The sequence below is a fragment of the Neomonachus schauinslandi genome, chromosome 10 (genome assembly GCF_002201575.2).
Source record: "Neomonachus schauinslandi chromosome 10, ASM220157v2, whole genome shotgun sequence".
NCBI classification, from domain to species: domain Eukaryota; kingdom Metazoa; phylum Chordata; class Mammalia; order Carnivora; family Phocidae; genus Neomonachus; species Neomonachus schauinslandi.
Window position 1 is genome coordinate 18,872,040 of NC_058412.1, and position 15,179 is coordinate 18,887,218.

The window sequence follows — 15,179 nt, forward strand, 5'->3', positions numbered from 1 at the left end:
TCCCATGTGGGGGCTTGATCCCAGGACCCATGAGATCATGACCTGAGCTGAAACCACGAGTTAGATGCTCAATTGTCTGAGCCACCCAGATGCCCCAGGGCAGAATCATCTCTTTAAAAAATCACAGCTATGGTCATTTTGTTTTTCTGCTCAAATACTTTGTCTCTACAGTCTACGTATATTAAAAAAGTTCTTTAAAAATGTCTTAGCAAGGTATTTCAGGCCTTCTATTTTCTGAGATCAATATACCTTTCCAACCTTATGTCCCTGATCATAAAGGGCCTGCTGAGGAATTAGGAGGAACTAGCACACATTCATGTGATAATGTGCAGGATGGACCTGAGAAAGAAGAAGACTGATAAGTTTAATAAGGGGCCACGAAATAGTTTGAATGTCACAGTGAGAAAGAGAGCCAAGTTTGTAGCTACTTCAGTAGCGAAAGAGGGCCTGATTTAAGAGATATTTCTTTCTTTCTTTTTTTTTTTTTAAAGATTTATCTGACAGAGAGAGTGAGCGAGCACAAGCAGGGGGAGCGACAAGCAGAAGGAGAGGGAGAAGGAGGCTCCCCATCAAGCAAGGAGCCCGATTCGGGACTTGATCCCAGGATCCTGGGATCATGACCGGAGCAGAAGGCAGCCACTTCACCGACTGAGCCACCCAGGAGCCCCTCAAGAGATATTTCTAAGGCAGATGGAATAGATAATGATATCAGGTAGGATATGAGTGGTGAGGAAGAAAGGAGAATTAAGGACAACACGCACATTTTTTGCTTGGGAAATTGTTGAACCATTAATCAGAGATCTATAGGGCAGAGTGTGCTTCAAAGGCAGGAAGGGTGTGCAGTGTGTGATAACTTTTGTATTAGATCTGCTACATCTAAGATGTCTATAGAGTAGCAATGTACCTTAGGCAGTCAGAGGTTAAGGATCTGAGAGTCACTGTCACGATGGAGGTAGTTAAAGCCAAAGCAGTGGACAGCCTGGCTGTGAAAGATCAGAGTCAAGAGGACAAAGGCTGAAATAGCCTCTCAACCCTCAGACTATAAGATTTCAGGGAGTTTTAGGGAAAGAAAAGCTCACTGTTTCTTTAGTTCAGGGGAGAGATGGTCAGAACCAAGACCTGGTGCTTAGCCTGTGGCCATTTAATTCTGGTTTTAATCTTCTTTTAAAGACAACTCTGGGCTTAGGCGAACCGGACCACTTCCTAGTAGGTTTAAACAGAGCTACACAACCCCCAATTTGTTTTTCTGTTTATTGTGTTTCCACTATAAAATAATTTCAAGTTCTTTACACTTTTTTTTTAAATTAAAACACAACAAAGGTAAAAAGGTAAATTCACAAAAAGCCATTCATCCAAAGGAAAAAAAAAATTATGATTACATCCCTCTGGGCTTTTTTCTATGTAGTTTTGGTTAATTATTTTTTTTCAATCATACTGTATAATTTCGTATCACGATTTTTTCACTTATGTATTATCTTTTTTCCGTGTCATTTAAATTTTATAAATTATTTTTAGAAGCCACTTAATATTCACTAAGTGAAGTCGCATAATTTTTCCTCACTGTCGAGACGCCTGATTTTAAGGTTTTAAAGCCAACTTTACCTTATTATAAATAAGGCTGTGATAAAGGTCTTTATGCATAAAGCATGTTCTTCATTTCGGATGGCTTCCTTAGGATATATTCCCAAAAGTGTCACTAGTGAGTCACATGGAATATATTCAAACGTTTAAAGCCACCCCTCGCTCGTCCTCAGCCGCCAGTCCTTCGCACGCGTACCTCCTACTCCCATTCTCCCCATTTTCTCTGCACGCCTGGTTCTCCTCCCCACTCCCCAACAAGTGCCGGTCTCTCCACCTCCCTCCTGGCCCACCGACGGCCCCCCAACACCAGCTAAGCTGGGCAGCAGCAAAGACAAAATACCTTTGGTAACACTGCCCACAGAAAATAAGTCTCCCGGGTGCCGCGGGATCCGGAGCCCAGGGCGAATACCGGAAGCATCGACTCTCAGGCCTCTGATAGGTGAGCGGTAGCGGGCGAGCCCCACAATGTCCTCTGTCTACTGGCTTTTGCTTGTGTCACGTTAGGGGAGGGTCCTTCCCCCGGACCGATAAGCTCGGGATTTGCCGCACAGATCTCTGGGAGTAGTAGTTTCTGTGAAACTCCATCTACAGTAAATCAGCCACACTTTAACTCTCCCTTAAGGGTAGAGTCTTCCCCCACTTCTCCTCGATTCTCTTAGTCTAAGAAAGAGTACAGGATCCCTAGAGTCAAAACGGTTTCTTAACTTTTTGGGGGAGGAGGAAAGGGGTCAGGGGGTGAGAAGGTGTTGAGGACTTCTTTAAAATGTGATACAAAAATGTTCTTATGCGTATACAAGATATTGTGCATTCAACTGAAGCCGCTCCAGGGACCTGTCCGAGTTACAAACCCCTGTTCTACACTTACCCTAAGAGTGCCTCCCTATGGCCATAGTCCAAGGACCTAGTGCGTCACTAGTCTTTAGACACCTGGGAGACTCTGGGCCACGCCGTGAAGCAGCCCATGGGGAATTTCAGATGCTGACCCTCATAGTACAGTTGACTATCATCTTTCTTGAACAAAACAGCCAGTACTCCTTTAGCGATGCTGATAACCTGAAATCTGACCTAACCACATGGGAGAGTGGGGGCGGGGGTCGGGAGGGGAATGGAGGAAGAACACTCTAGGGCCCACTCTGGATGCCTCTGCTCAGGCTTTTCTCCCCGTGCCTATATTCCAGTACCACTGGTCAGAATCTGCTTTCACGTCAATTTTTAGAACGCTGCAGGGAAAAATGAGAGAAAAAGAGAGGAAAAAATTAAAGTTCCATTCATTCTTCAAGCAAATGTTATCTCCTCTACAGGTATCTTTCCAAATTCCTGGAACTCTTTTGGGTGGAGGTGAAGGGTCTGGCGTGAAGAGGCGCTCAAGGTACAATTTACTCATTCATCCCACAGCACGAATCACTCCACGCTGTAACTAACTCTCTGCGTCCCCACCCGTCACAAATTTTGTTCTTTGGCGACAGCGATTCTGCCTTAATTTAATTGGTATCCGCAGGGCGCAGTTCTTTGCCTTGAAAGGTGGGAATCTACCTGTGAGTGGGGCAGAACTACGCGTGATGGTGAAGAGGGGTTTAGGTGGTTGCCGTAGGGTAATGACTGGTTTCCTCCCTCCCTCCCATGCCCCTCCGACTACCCCTCCACCCCCACCCCGGTGCCTCCCCCAGAATGCTCCTACATTCCGGGCAGTCGAGCTAGGGTAAGTACCTCTCACGTGCTTCCATAACGTTCTGAACTCCAGTGAGCGCATCTATTTAAAGTGTTGGTTTAGTTGCCGGCTTTCCCCTAGTCTGTGGGACCGGGTTGACTCCCCAGAGCTTAGCACAGAGTAGATGCTAGATAAATCTGTGTTGAACGGATGGATAGATCGATGGATAAATGGATGGATGGATAGATGCGCGTGTGTCTCATGCCTCCCTTACCATCCTCCCCAGTTAATGACCGTTAACCTGGCCAAGCTCGGGAGCAGCCGCGTCAGGGTCCCTTCCCCCGGGCCCCGCCCCAGTCGACCCCACCTTTCCGCGCCGCTCCGCCCCGCCGCCCCCTTCCCCGTGGCCCCTCCCCGCGCAGGTCCCGACTCCCGCCGCACCTCCTCCGGCTCTGCAGTGGCGGCGGGGAGGCGAGCCGGAGCGCCAGTGGGGCCAGGGCCGGAGCAGAGCCGGGGTCGGGGCAGCAGCGGGGACCCTCGGAGGCGGGGCCAGTGGGACTGCGATGGGCGTGGAGATCGAGACCATCTCCCCGGGAGACGGTACCGGGCGGCGGAGCCGGGGGAGGAGGAAGGGTCCCGGGGCGGAGCCGGGCGGGCGGGGGTCTGATTCCGAGGTGGCGCGGAGGGTGCTGAATCGGGGGCGGGCATAGGATGGGGGCGGCGGGAAGAGACCCCAGATAGGATTGTTGGGGGTCTAGCAGACGATTCTCCACCAACCCCTTCCGCGCCGGCTCACCTAGGGGATCGAAGGCGGCGGCCAGGAGGCGGGGGTCTGCGGCCCGCCACCGCCCCGGGGGCCTCGGGCCGCCGCTGCCGCGGCTGGAACCTCTCAGTTATCTGCTACTGCTGATTTCCCAGGGCACGGCTTTAGCTCTGCTTTCCCTGCCCTGCTAGGTGAGCTCTGGGGAGAGCTGGAAGGGATCCCTTCAGCTTGGGGCAACCCTTTCTAACGCGCCCCCCTCCGGGCCTCCGGTCGGGCGGCCCCTGTGGGCTGGGCGGTGAGACGTTGTGGGGACCCAGCCAGTCTGGGAAGGAAGAAGCGCTCCCTCCGCCGCCTCTGCATCTTGCTTTATCCTCCCCGCCCTACTCAGCCTCTCCAGCCATCCTGTACACTCCCATGGCTTTCATTACCGTCTGCAAACTGATGGCCTCCAAACTTAAGCCTCCAGCCCAGATCTCCGACCCGAGTTCAAGGTGGTCCATTTATCCAGCTGCTGCTCGACCTCTACCTGGATGTCCCACGGATACCTAATTCAGCAAGTCCAAAACAACTCATGTTCCTTGTCCTCCCCACTCGCAAGCACTCCTCTGTTACTCCCTTTTCCCTGCCCCCAGGACTGGCACCACTCACTTTCCCAAGCCAGGCATCTCTTGTATAACTGGGTCTGGATGTGCAAGGAATAGCCATTTTTTTAAATGAAACTTAATCCAGTCCAGAGCCCCCATTTCTGCAGAATTTGACAGACAAACTTCATGTGAGATATAACTGACAGCCCCCACCCCTCCTAAGGAATTGGAGGACCTCTTGGTTCCAGGCCACCCTCCTTGTTAAAAGGCAGTGGTCCCTAGAGGTGCCAGCCCCTACCCCTATCACCAGGCAGTACAGGTTTCTTTGCCCACGCTGGGAACCTTGATGCTGGGTCCCAGGAAGCATCACCCTGAGACCTCGTCACATCCTAGAGCACTGCCACTGAGTCCTGCCAGGGGGCTGGAGGCCTCTTCTCTCTTCCCTGGCTCAAAGTAGCCTTTAGAATTTTCTCTGGTTATCCTCCCTCCCTGGCCAAGGACAAGGGGCATTTTCTCTTGAGGGAGATTAGATTTTTAGAGAAAGCCTGAAAGAGCTTTGGCCTTCTGCTTTTAACAGTCTAAACCCTTGAGTCAATAAAGCACAGAAGGGCCAAGCTACTGTACTGTTAACACTGGGGACACTGGTTCTTGGTTGAGCCCCACAGCAAGTCTGACAGAACTTGGTCCTTCTGCTGAAAATCTCTAGGCTCCATCCCTTTAGGCCCTGCCCTGGTTTCGGTCACCATCATCTTTGACCTGGATTTCTGCACATCCTCTAAACTGGTCTCCCCACCTCCAGTCTCACCTCTCTGCCTTCCATTGGGTCTCCCTAACTCACCACCTAGTTTCCACACCATAGCCTGAGGACCCTTTAAAATGCATGTTTGACTGTTCCCATCTCATTCTGCTCCCCCCACCCCACCCCCTGCCTTGTGTTTTAATGAACTTCCCTTTCCTTCTCCAGACAGATAATCCAGTAATCTAGCCTAGTCCTACCTTCCATAGGAGAGCCTCCTCTCTTACTACAGCCCCTGCCCCCACCACCACCTTTTTCTCTAGCTTCAGCAAGCTGCCTGCAAAGTGGTTAAACACACCAGTCATTCCGCAAATATTTATTGAACATGTACTATGTGCTAGGCCCTGGGGTTGCAGCAGTGAGCCAGACAGGGCTCCCAATAGTGCTCGACTCTGGGCCTTTGAATGTGTTGTTCGCTCTTCCCAGATTATCTCCCTTTACTTCCTCTGGCAAACTATTAATCCTCTAAGACCCAGTTTAACCCTTATCTCCTCTCTGATGCTTTCCCTGACTCCCCGTAGAGTCCTCAACATGTTGGCTCAGTTGTTAGCCTCCCAGAGCTTTGTTATCCAGGCCTGTGGCTTTAAATTCCACCCAGATTTATACCTCCAGTGCAGAGTCTCCATCTGCCTACTTGCAATATAAACTCAGATGTCTAATAGGCATTTCAAGATTGCCACCTGCTCAAATCTGCTCCTCCCCAGTCTTTCCCACCTGGAATTAGTTCCACTGTCCATCCGATTGCCCAAACTGAAAACCCAAGCATTGTACTCGATTTCTCCTTCTCCCTCATCCTGGACCCCATCTCCACTCCATTAATGTACCCTGTCAGCCCCATTTCCCAAATATATCTATTTTGCTCTCTTCTCTGCTGCCACCACATTAGTTCAAGCCATAATTGATTTCCTGTCTGGATTATTGCAACAGGCGCCTAATCGTCCATCCTACACACAGCAGCCAGAGTGATCTTATAAAATCTTAATTCAGATTATGTCATTCTCTTGCTTAAAACCCTCCAGTGGCCTCCGCGATGCCCCACATGATCCGGCTCTTTCCCACTTGTCTCCCTCTCCCTCTCTTCTTTCCAGTCACTGGGTCTTCTTTCTCTTCTGCAAATGCACCAATCCTTTCCTGCCTCAAGGTTTATGCACTTGCAGCTCCCTCTTCCTGCAGTGCTTTTCCCAGCATCTTGCTCATCCTTCAAGATTCAGCCCAAATGTCACCTTTTCTGAGAGGCCATCCTGGACCACCCTTTCTAAAATGGTCTGTCCATTGTGTCTCTCTTTAACTTGTCATTGTGTTTCTTTCCTTTAGAGAATTATCATAATTTATAATTGTCTTGTTTGTTTGACTACTGTTTGTTTTCCTCCATTAGAATGTAAACTCCAGAGGAGCAGGGATCTTGTCTGTATGGTTTACTGCCGGGTCCCTGAAATCAGGCCCAGGCTTCACGTAGAGTAGGTATTCTGTAAATATTTGTGAATGATTATGCTTATTAATCCTTGATTGCAGTCATCATCCTGCATTATAATCTATTATTTATTTATGTGTCTGTTTCCCTAACTTCCCCGTGAGTTCATAGATTGCTCTGTTTCTGGGATCTGGTCCAGGCACATAGTAGGCTGTCAATAAATGTTTGTGGAATGGATAAAGGAAAGTAAAAGAAGCAATCAAAGAAAGGAAAATAACAAGGGGAGAGTGGAGTTGAGGAATGCAAGGGAATAAAATTCAAATCAAATAAAGAGAGGTGAAGTGACTAATCTGGCTCATACGAGGCACGGAGCCAGAACTAGAACCATGGGCATCTCCATGGTATGGAGGGGAATGTGGGCCAGACCTCTGGGTCACTCGCACCTGAACATCCCAGGTGACTTTTTCCAATAACTTATTCATTCATCTGCCCTCATGTCTCCTTGCAGGAAGGACATTTCCCAAGAAGGGACAGACGTGTGTGGTGCACTACACAGGTAGGCTTTGCTCCCTCAGCCTTCACCCAGACCTGCCCCTTCCAAGGGAGATCTCTCCTCTGATACTCCTCTCCAGAGGTATCTGCTCCCTGGATCAGGCCCAAAGCCTAAGACAGCCAAGTCTCCCTCTGTCCAGCTGTCCCCCCACTTCTCCAAGCCCGCATTGTGCGTATGGGAAAGGAGGCTTGCGAGGTTACCCCTTCCCCACTTGTACCAGCAGGAGCCGTCTGGGGAGCCAGCCTCTAACTGAGCCAAGCACCTCCATTCTCTTCCCTCTGTTGTGGGCAGCATGGAGCCTGGCCCTCCTGGTTCTATCTGATATTTAGAAATCCCTTCTTAAAGCTCTGAGAGCCCCGATCTTCCCTGCAGACTCCTTTTTCCTCCTACAATATTATTAGAGAAGAGGAGGTTGACTTCCTCAGCATTTCCTTTCTTTTTTCAAAAAGAGACTATTCGACTCACCTACTGTTGGTAGATGCTGTGCTGGGCACTGGGGACACACGGATGAAAAGGGAGGATTCCTTCCTCCTTTGGGGCTCTGGGGAGTGGGAGACACCAGTGATCCAGAGGCTCTGATGCAGTGTGTTTGGGGGGGGAGACAGCAGGGCCTGTCTCAGGGTGCTGTGGGAGTGGGAGGAGGGCCCCACATCTCTGCTGATCCCTCCTGGATGCTCTGTCCTGGAAGGTCAGGTGGGCTGAGGAACATTCTAGATGGAGTTCCTAAGGACTGCTGGTAGGAAGATCACGAGCAGGTATTTGTTCCCAGAGGGGCAAGTGCTCTGCCTTGTGACCTGCTTCCCAATGTGGCAAACTTGGTGACAACCACTTAGCAGACAGCAAGGCCAGTTTAATTCCTAGGACGTATTCAGATGGGCCATTTTTAGCAGTTCTCTGGGCCAGTGCGAAGTGCCAGGTTAAATCTAGGCAGACAGCGTGGGTATTTCTCAACAGCTGTGTTGCTGGTCGCTGACGTCAGTGGGCTAGAGCTGTGTTTTATCTCCCGGTGATGTGGCCTAATTACCATGAGTCCTCTGGGGCCTCTGACCTGTGTAATTGATTTATCTGTTCTACATGTTGTAGACAGAGCAGTACTTATCAAGTTACTAAAACCACAAGATCCTTTTGCAAAGACTTTTCATAATAGATACAGAGAGCAGGTGATGTGCATTAAACACTAACATCAGGGGCGCCTGGGTGCTCAGTTGGTTAAGCGACTGCCTTCGGCTCAGGTCATGATCCTGGAGTCTCGGGATCGAGTCCCGCATCGGGCTCCCTGCTCGGCGGGGAGTCTGCTTCTCTCTCTGACCCTCACCCCTCTCATTCTCTCTCTCTCTGTCATTCTCTCTCTCTCAAAAATAAATAAAAAATTAAAAAAAAAAACCAAACACTAACATCAGCCATGAGTGCCTCTGGTTTGGGGAGGGACTGTCTCATCAAACCCAGCAGGAGACTGTATGGGACTTTTTGGTGAACTTTTTAATTAAACATAAACACAGTAGAGAACATAAATCTAAGATGTACAGCTCAGTGAAATTTGTCAAAGTGATTACACTTATATATAACAACTACCCAGACCAACACATACATTTCCAGAACCCCCAGGCCCAGGCATCTCCTTCATGCCTCCTCCTAGTCATTACATCTCCTTGAAGGTAACCAGCATTCACACCTTTGTCCCCATCAATTGGCTTGGCCTGTTATTGAGTATCATATAAATGGAATCATAGAGTATGTACTCTTTTGTGTTTGGCTTATTTTACTCAATATTATGTCTGTGAGATTATGTCTGTGAGAGTGGTTTGTTCTTTTTTTTTAAGATTTATTTATTTATTTGAGAGAGAGAGACAATGCACACATGAGTGAGGGGAAGGGCAGAGGGAGAGGGAGAGAAAGAATATCAAGTAGACTCTGCGCTGAGCATGGAGCCCGACTCAGGGCTCGATCCCACAACCCTGAGATCATGACCTGAACTGAAATCAAGAGTCAGATGCTTAACTGATTGAGTCACCCAGGCACCCCTGATTTGTTCTTTTTTATTCCCATACAGTTCATTGTATGATGAATATACTATAATTTATCTTTTCAACAATTGATGAACATTCGGGTTATTGATAGTTTTTGGCTATTATGAATAATATTGCTTTGAACAATCTTGTAGGTGTCTTTTGGTGCACATATGTACACATTTCGGTTGGTATACACCCAGAAGTGGAGTTACTTGGGCATAGGGTTATATACCAATGCTCAGCTTTAACAGATACTGTTAAACAGCTTCCCAAAGTAGTAATGCCAATTTCCACTGCCACCAGCCATGTATGAGAGTTCCAGTTCTCCTGCATCCTCATCAACACTTGGCATCATCATGTTTTTGTTTTGTTTTTGGCCCACTGAGGTGGGTGTCCAGTGGTATTTCATTGTGGTTTTTGATTTGCATTGCCCTGATGATTAATGAAGTTGAGTACCTTTTCATGTGCTTACTGGCCTTTTGGATATCCTCTTTAGTCTGCTCAGGTTTTGCCCAATTATAAAAATTGGGTTGGCTGTCTTTTTCTTATTGACTTATGGGAATTATTATTATTATTATTATTATTATTTACTTATTTATTTATTTTTTAGAGAGAGAGAGCACGGGGTGGGGGGACAGAGGCAGAGGGAGAGAGAGAATCTTAAGCAGGCTTCATGCCCAGCACAGAGCCTGACCTGGGGCTCAATCTCACAACCTTGAGATCATGACCTGAGCTGAAATCAGGAGTCAGACGCTTAACTGACTGAGCCACCCAGGTGCCCCAGGAATTCTTTATATATTCTAGATATGAGTCTTTTGTTAGTTATACTGATTCCAATCACCTCCCATGCCAGGCCTTGTCTTTTTACTCTCTTAATGGCATTTTATGAATACAAGTTCTTTATTTTTTTTAAGGTTTTGTTTATTTGTCAGAGAGAGAGAGAGAGAACACAAGCAGGGGGAGCAGCAGGCAGAGGGAGAGGGAGAAGCAGGCTCCCTGCTGATCAGGGAGTCCCATGCGGCACTGGATCCCAAGACTCTGGGATCATGACCTGAGCCGAAGGCAAACACTCAACCGACTGAGCCACCCAGGCATCCCTATTTTATTTTATTTTTTTAAGATTTTATTTATTTATTGGACAGAGAGAGAGCACAAGGAGGGAGAGCAGCAGAGGGAAAGGGAGAAGCAGGTTCCTGATGCAGGACTCTGAGATCATGACCTGAGCTGAAGGCAGACGCTTAACCAACTGAGCCACCCAGGCATCCCTAGAAGTTCTTAATTTTTTTTTTAAAGATTTTATTTATTTACTTGAGACAGAGAGAATGAGAGAGACAGAGAGCACATGAGAGGGGGGAGGGTCAGAGGGAGAAGCAGACTCCCTGCTGAGCAGGGAGCCCGATGCGGGACTCGATCCAGGGACTCCAGGATCATGACCTGAGCCGAAGGCAGTCGCTTAACCAACTGAGTGAGCCACCCAGGCGCCCGAAGTTCTTAATTTTAATGAAGTTCTACATATCGGTCTTTTCCTTTATAGTTAGTACTTTTGTGTTCAGTTCAGGAATCTTATTTATTTATTTATTATTTTCATAGTCCTCCTTCCCCCACTTTTGTGTTTTATTTATTTTTTTATTAACATATAATGTATTATTTGTTTCAGGGGGTACAGGTCTGTGATTCATCAGTCTTACACAATTCACAGTGCTCACCATAGCACATACCCTCCCCAGTGTCCATCACCCAGCCACCCCATCCCTCCCACCCCCCTCCACTCCAGCAATCCTCAGTTTGTTTCCTGAGATTAAGAGTCTCCTATGGTTTGTCTCCCCAGTTAAGAAAGCTTTGTCTGTCCCTAGGTCATGAAGATATTCTTGTTTGTTATCTTGTAGAAGCTTTATTATTTTATTTTTCATATTTAAGTTTGAGATTCATCTGGAATCGATTTTTATGTGTGCATAAGTTAAGGGTCAAGGTTCATTTTTTCTCCATAAAGATACGCAGTTGATCTAGCAACATTAATCTAAAAAAAATCATCCTTTATCTGTTGCCTTGCCATGACACCTTTGTTGAATCAGGTAACCATATATATGTGGGTCTGTTTCTGGGCTGCATGGTTTTGACTGAACTTGTAGCAGTAGATAACTGTACATGGTCTGAAGTATATTAAGTCATATGAAACCTGAAGAAATTGGGGAATGAGAAAGCCAATCTTCAAAGGGAGTGTGTGTGTGCATATCCATATGTGTATTTGTCCAAGTGTGTGTCTTTGTGAATGTATGTAGATTCATGGATCTAATTTCTTAGCATCTGTTTGACCATTAGGGTCTTTCTTCTGAATGTGTGTCCATAAGTGCCCAAGAGCACGCATGGGTATCTCTGAATATCTTAGCAACCTGTGTGTATGCAGGAGTTTGTATCTGATCTCCTTAGTATCCATTTGTGTAGCCACAGGGTTTTCTCCTTTGCCTGATTTCGTACCCAGGGCAAGAGTCCATTTCATTCTACGCAGAAAGTAGGAAAATGAGACTGTGCCTCGTATACATTTATACATTTGTAGGAATTAGGAAGTGGAGTCACAGATGCTCAGACACTAAGCCTGTCCAGACCTCCTATGTTAAACATGGCAAATCTGAGGCCATGACAAAGGAAGTGATTTGCCTAACTTTACACAGTGAGTTAGTGCCAGCATGAAGTCAGAATCCAGTCTCTGAACTTACAGGCCAGATCTTTCTCTGGTCTCAAATTGCCTTTTGTTGTGGTCTGTGGACTGCAGGAAGAAATCGTGGGAGAGCATCGTTTACAGAAGGTCTGATCTTCGAGGCAAACACCAGTACGAACTAAAAACAGAAAAACAGCTCTTGAGCCTTAGACAGCAGAAATGAGACAGTATTTGTACATCAGGGATGACAAGGCAACTACATCTGGAGGCTCAGGGATGCTCCAAACTGCTGGAGACAACATCGAGGTGTTCCGGGTTCAAACAGGCCCTTTTTATGGGGTCTGGAGGCCACCCTTGACTGGGTCACTTTGCTCAGTTCATTGCAGGAAGGGATGATATGGCCTTTGGGTTTTGCATGTTAGGGGAACCTTGTGAAAAGCAGGTAAGGATGCAACCTGAGGCAGAAACATCCTCGGGCTGAGGAAGTGGCACAGAAAAGGTTGGAAAGCGCAGAGGTATTTGAGAAGGGTGTGACCTGAATAGGGCATGGGGGGAAGGAAAGGTAGGGGAGAGCAGAGAGAGGGTTATCAGGCAGGCAGTCTCCGGATCTTGAAGTGCCTGTGTGCGGTGCAGGCATTTAGATTCTGCCTCCGGGAGCTATTGACGTGTTTTAAGCAAGGGAGTAACATGATCAGATATATGTTTATAAAAGACAGTCACTCTGGAAGGTGTGTGGAGGCTGGAACGGAGGCATGAGAGTGGAGTGGAAAGACCATTTAGAGGGTGTTCCCTACACAGGTGAGACATGATGGGGACATGGTGCAGACACGGGGTGGTGGCAGTAGAAATGGAGAAAGTAGGTAGATTGCAGAGATGAGTAGGACTTCATGATAGGCTGCATGTGGGGTAAGGCAGAGCAAAGTATCTGGGTTTCTTGCTTGGGTGACAGGACAAGTGGGGAGATTGGAAGAGGCGCAGGTTTGTGCAGAATAGGAATTCTATTTTAGACATGCGGCCCCAGACCTGGGAGTTAACTCATGACCGCCGCTCTTCTCCATCCTATTCTTGCTTTCACAGGAATGCTCCAAAATGGGAAGAAATTCGATTCGTCCAGAGACAGAAACAAACCTTTCAAGTTCAGAATTGGCAAACAGGAAGTCATCAAGGGTTTTGAAGAGGGTGCAGCCCAGGTAGGATGGGAATCCTCAGTAGGGGGGATTCAGGGAGTTGGAGCCTGGACTCAGTATGCTGCCCTTGCCCTATCACAGACCTCCACGGCTTTGCCCCTGCTGCCAGGAACGCCATCCAGATTCCGTCCTTGGCTTTGTGCCCCCACCCCATCCCTCTCATTGCCAGCATGACTCCTTTAAGTCACAGGGCGCTCTCATTCCAAGCACATCCCTCCGGGCTTGCTCAGAACTAGCTTCGGAGGCCTGTGAGCTACCAGCTGTCTGGGACTGAGGCAGCAGGAGAGTTGGAGGGTGAGGAGGCCAAGGTTGTTTTTGTTTGTTGTTTTTTTTTTAACTTAAAAATTTCAGACTTGCAAAAATATCACAGAAGTAATTCCCATGTATTCTTTGCCCAGCTTCCCCACGTGTGAACATTTTACATAACCATAGTACAGTGATCAAATTACATGAGTTTGTGATCAATTACACATTAACACTGATACAGTACTATTAACCGATCCATTCAAATTTTTGAGTTGATTCTTCAAAATTTAAAAATCGATTTATTCAAATTTCACCTGTCCCACCAGGGCCAGGTGTTCTTGACGACTGCCGTGATGAGCCCCGGTTCATGCCCTTCTCCCTTGGTCTCTGAAGCCACACAATGCTCTGTTAGAGTAGGTCTCTCAGCCCTCCCCACCTTGTGGTGGCCTCTGATTACTTCACGTCTTCAATGTGCTCCTGTTACCTCCTTGAGTGTGTACTTTACGTGCCCTACACCCTCTTTCGATTCTTTTGGAGGAGGGTGAGGAACAATTATGAACAATTCGAAGTGTTGGGGCCATGCACTAATTGAATAACCAGCAGTGGTTGCTGGATGAATGAATTTGGGACTACTTGGTAGAAGTTATTGCCCCACAGTGAAGCCTCTGCTAGTCTGAGGCTGAATCTAAATTCTGCATCACTACAGTGTGCCACATAGAAAATTCATCTCAGATCTTCAGAGTTACCTTGAGGATGGTGTGGGAAAATGCCATAGTTATCTTACTTTTTTCTTTTAAATCAAGCTGGGTCCTCTTTCTCCTCTCCCCATCTGCCCCCATCCCTGCTAGATGAGCTTGGGGCAGAGGGCGAAGCTGACCTGCACCCCCGATGTGGCGTATGGAGCCACGGGCCACCCTGGTGTCATCCCTCCCAATGCCACCCTCATCTTTGACGTGGAGCTGCTCAACTTAGAGTGAAGGCAGGAAGGAACTCGAGGGGGCTGGAGTTGGCTGCTGCTCGCCCTCCTAGCCTGCTCTGCCACTGGGACGGCTCCTCCTGCTTGGGGCTCTTGATCAGTGCGCTAACCTCACTGCCCCACAGCATTATCCATGCTCTGCCCAAGTTGTTCTGTATGTGTTCATCATCGTTCACGCGCATCTTTGCTTGAGGAAACTTCGGTTGCCGATCAAAACATTTCAGGTTGTGCATTTTGCGTGATGCATGTCGTAGCCATTTCTGACCACAGAATACAGATTTCTTGTTCGCACAATCTACACTGCCTTACTTAAGCCAGACCCACAAGGTGCTCAGACATGAAATGTACATGGTATACACAGAGGGACTTGAGCCAGTTACCTTTGCTGTCACTTTCTCTCTTAGAAATTCTGTTGGCTGCTGACTTACACAATGTCCTCTTTGGAAATGATATGTAAAATAAAGGCTCTGTGCTTGACAAATTCCTGTCCATCCTTATTGTAGGAAGGAAGTGCTTTAAGGACTACATAAGCCAGTTGCCCTTGGGAACGAGTGGAAAGGAGGCTTCCAAGTAGCCAGCAATGATAATAAACATAATAGCTATGATGTGAGTTTTGTACATGCTGGGCCTTGTTCTATATATATATATATATTTTTTTTTTTTTAAGATTTTATTTATTTATTTGAGAGAGAGAGACTGAGAGAGAGCACATGAGAGGGGGGAGGGTTGGGAGGGTCAGAGGAAGAAGCAGACTCCCTGCCGAGCAGGG

The 15,179-nt window shown here is 47.6% G+C and overlaps 1 protein-coding gene across 2 annotated transcripts; it reads left to right on the forward strand.

Moving 5' to 3' along the window:
- The first annotated feature begins 3,706 nt into the window (after window positions 1-3,706).
- On the forward strand, window positions 3,707-14,886 carry FKBP1B (FKBP prolyl isomerase 1B). Of its 2 annotated transcripts, none has more exons than XM_021697739.1 (4): window positions 3,707-3,829; window positions 7,292-7,339; window positions 13,079-13,191; window positions 14,238-14,886. In XM_021697739.1, exons 1-4 carry the CDS (start codon window positions 3,793-3,795, stop codon window positions 14,280-14,282), a joined length of 243 nt encoding a protein of 80 aa, XP_021553414.1. In that variant the 5' UTR covers window positions 3,707-3,792; the 3' UTR covers window positions 14,283-14,886. The 2 variants fall into 2 exon arrangements, with proteins under 2 accessions (XP_021553414.1, XP_021553413.1); XM_021697738.1 differs by having other exon boundaries at window positions 14,283-14,886.
- Window positions 14,887-15,179: the final 293 nt, after the last annotated feature.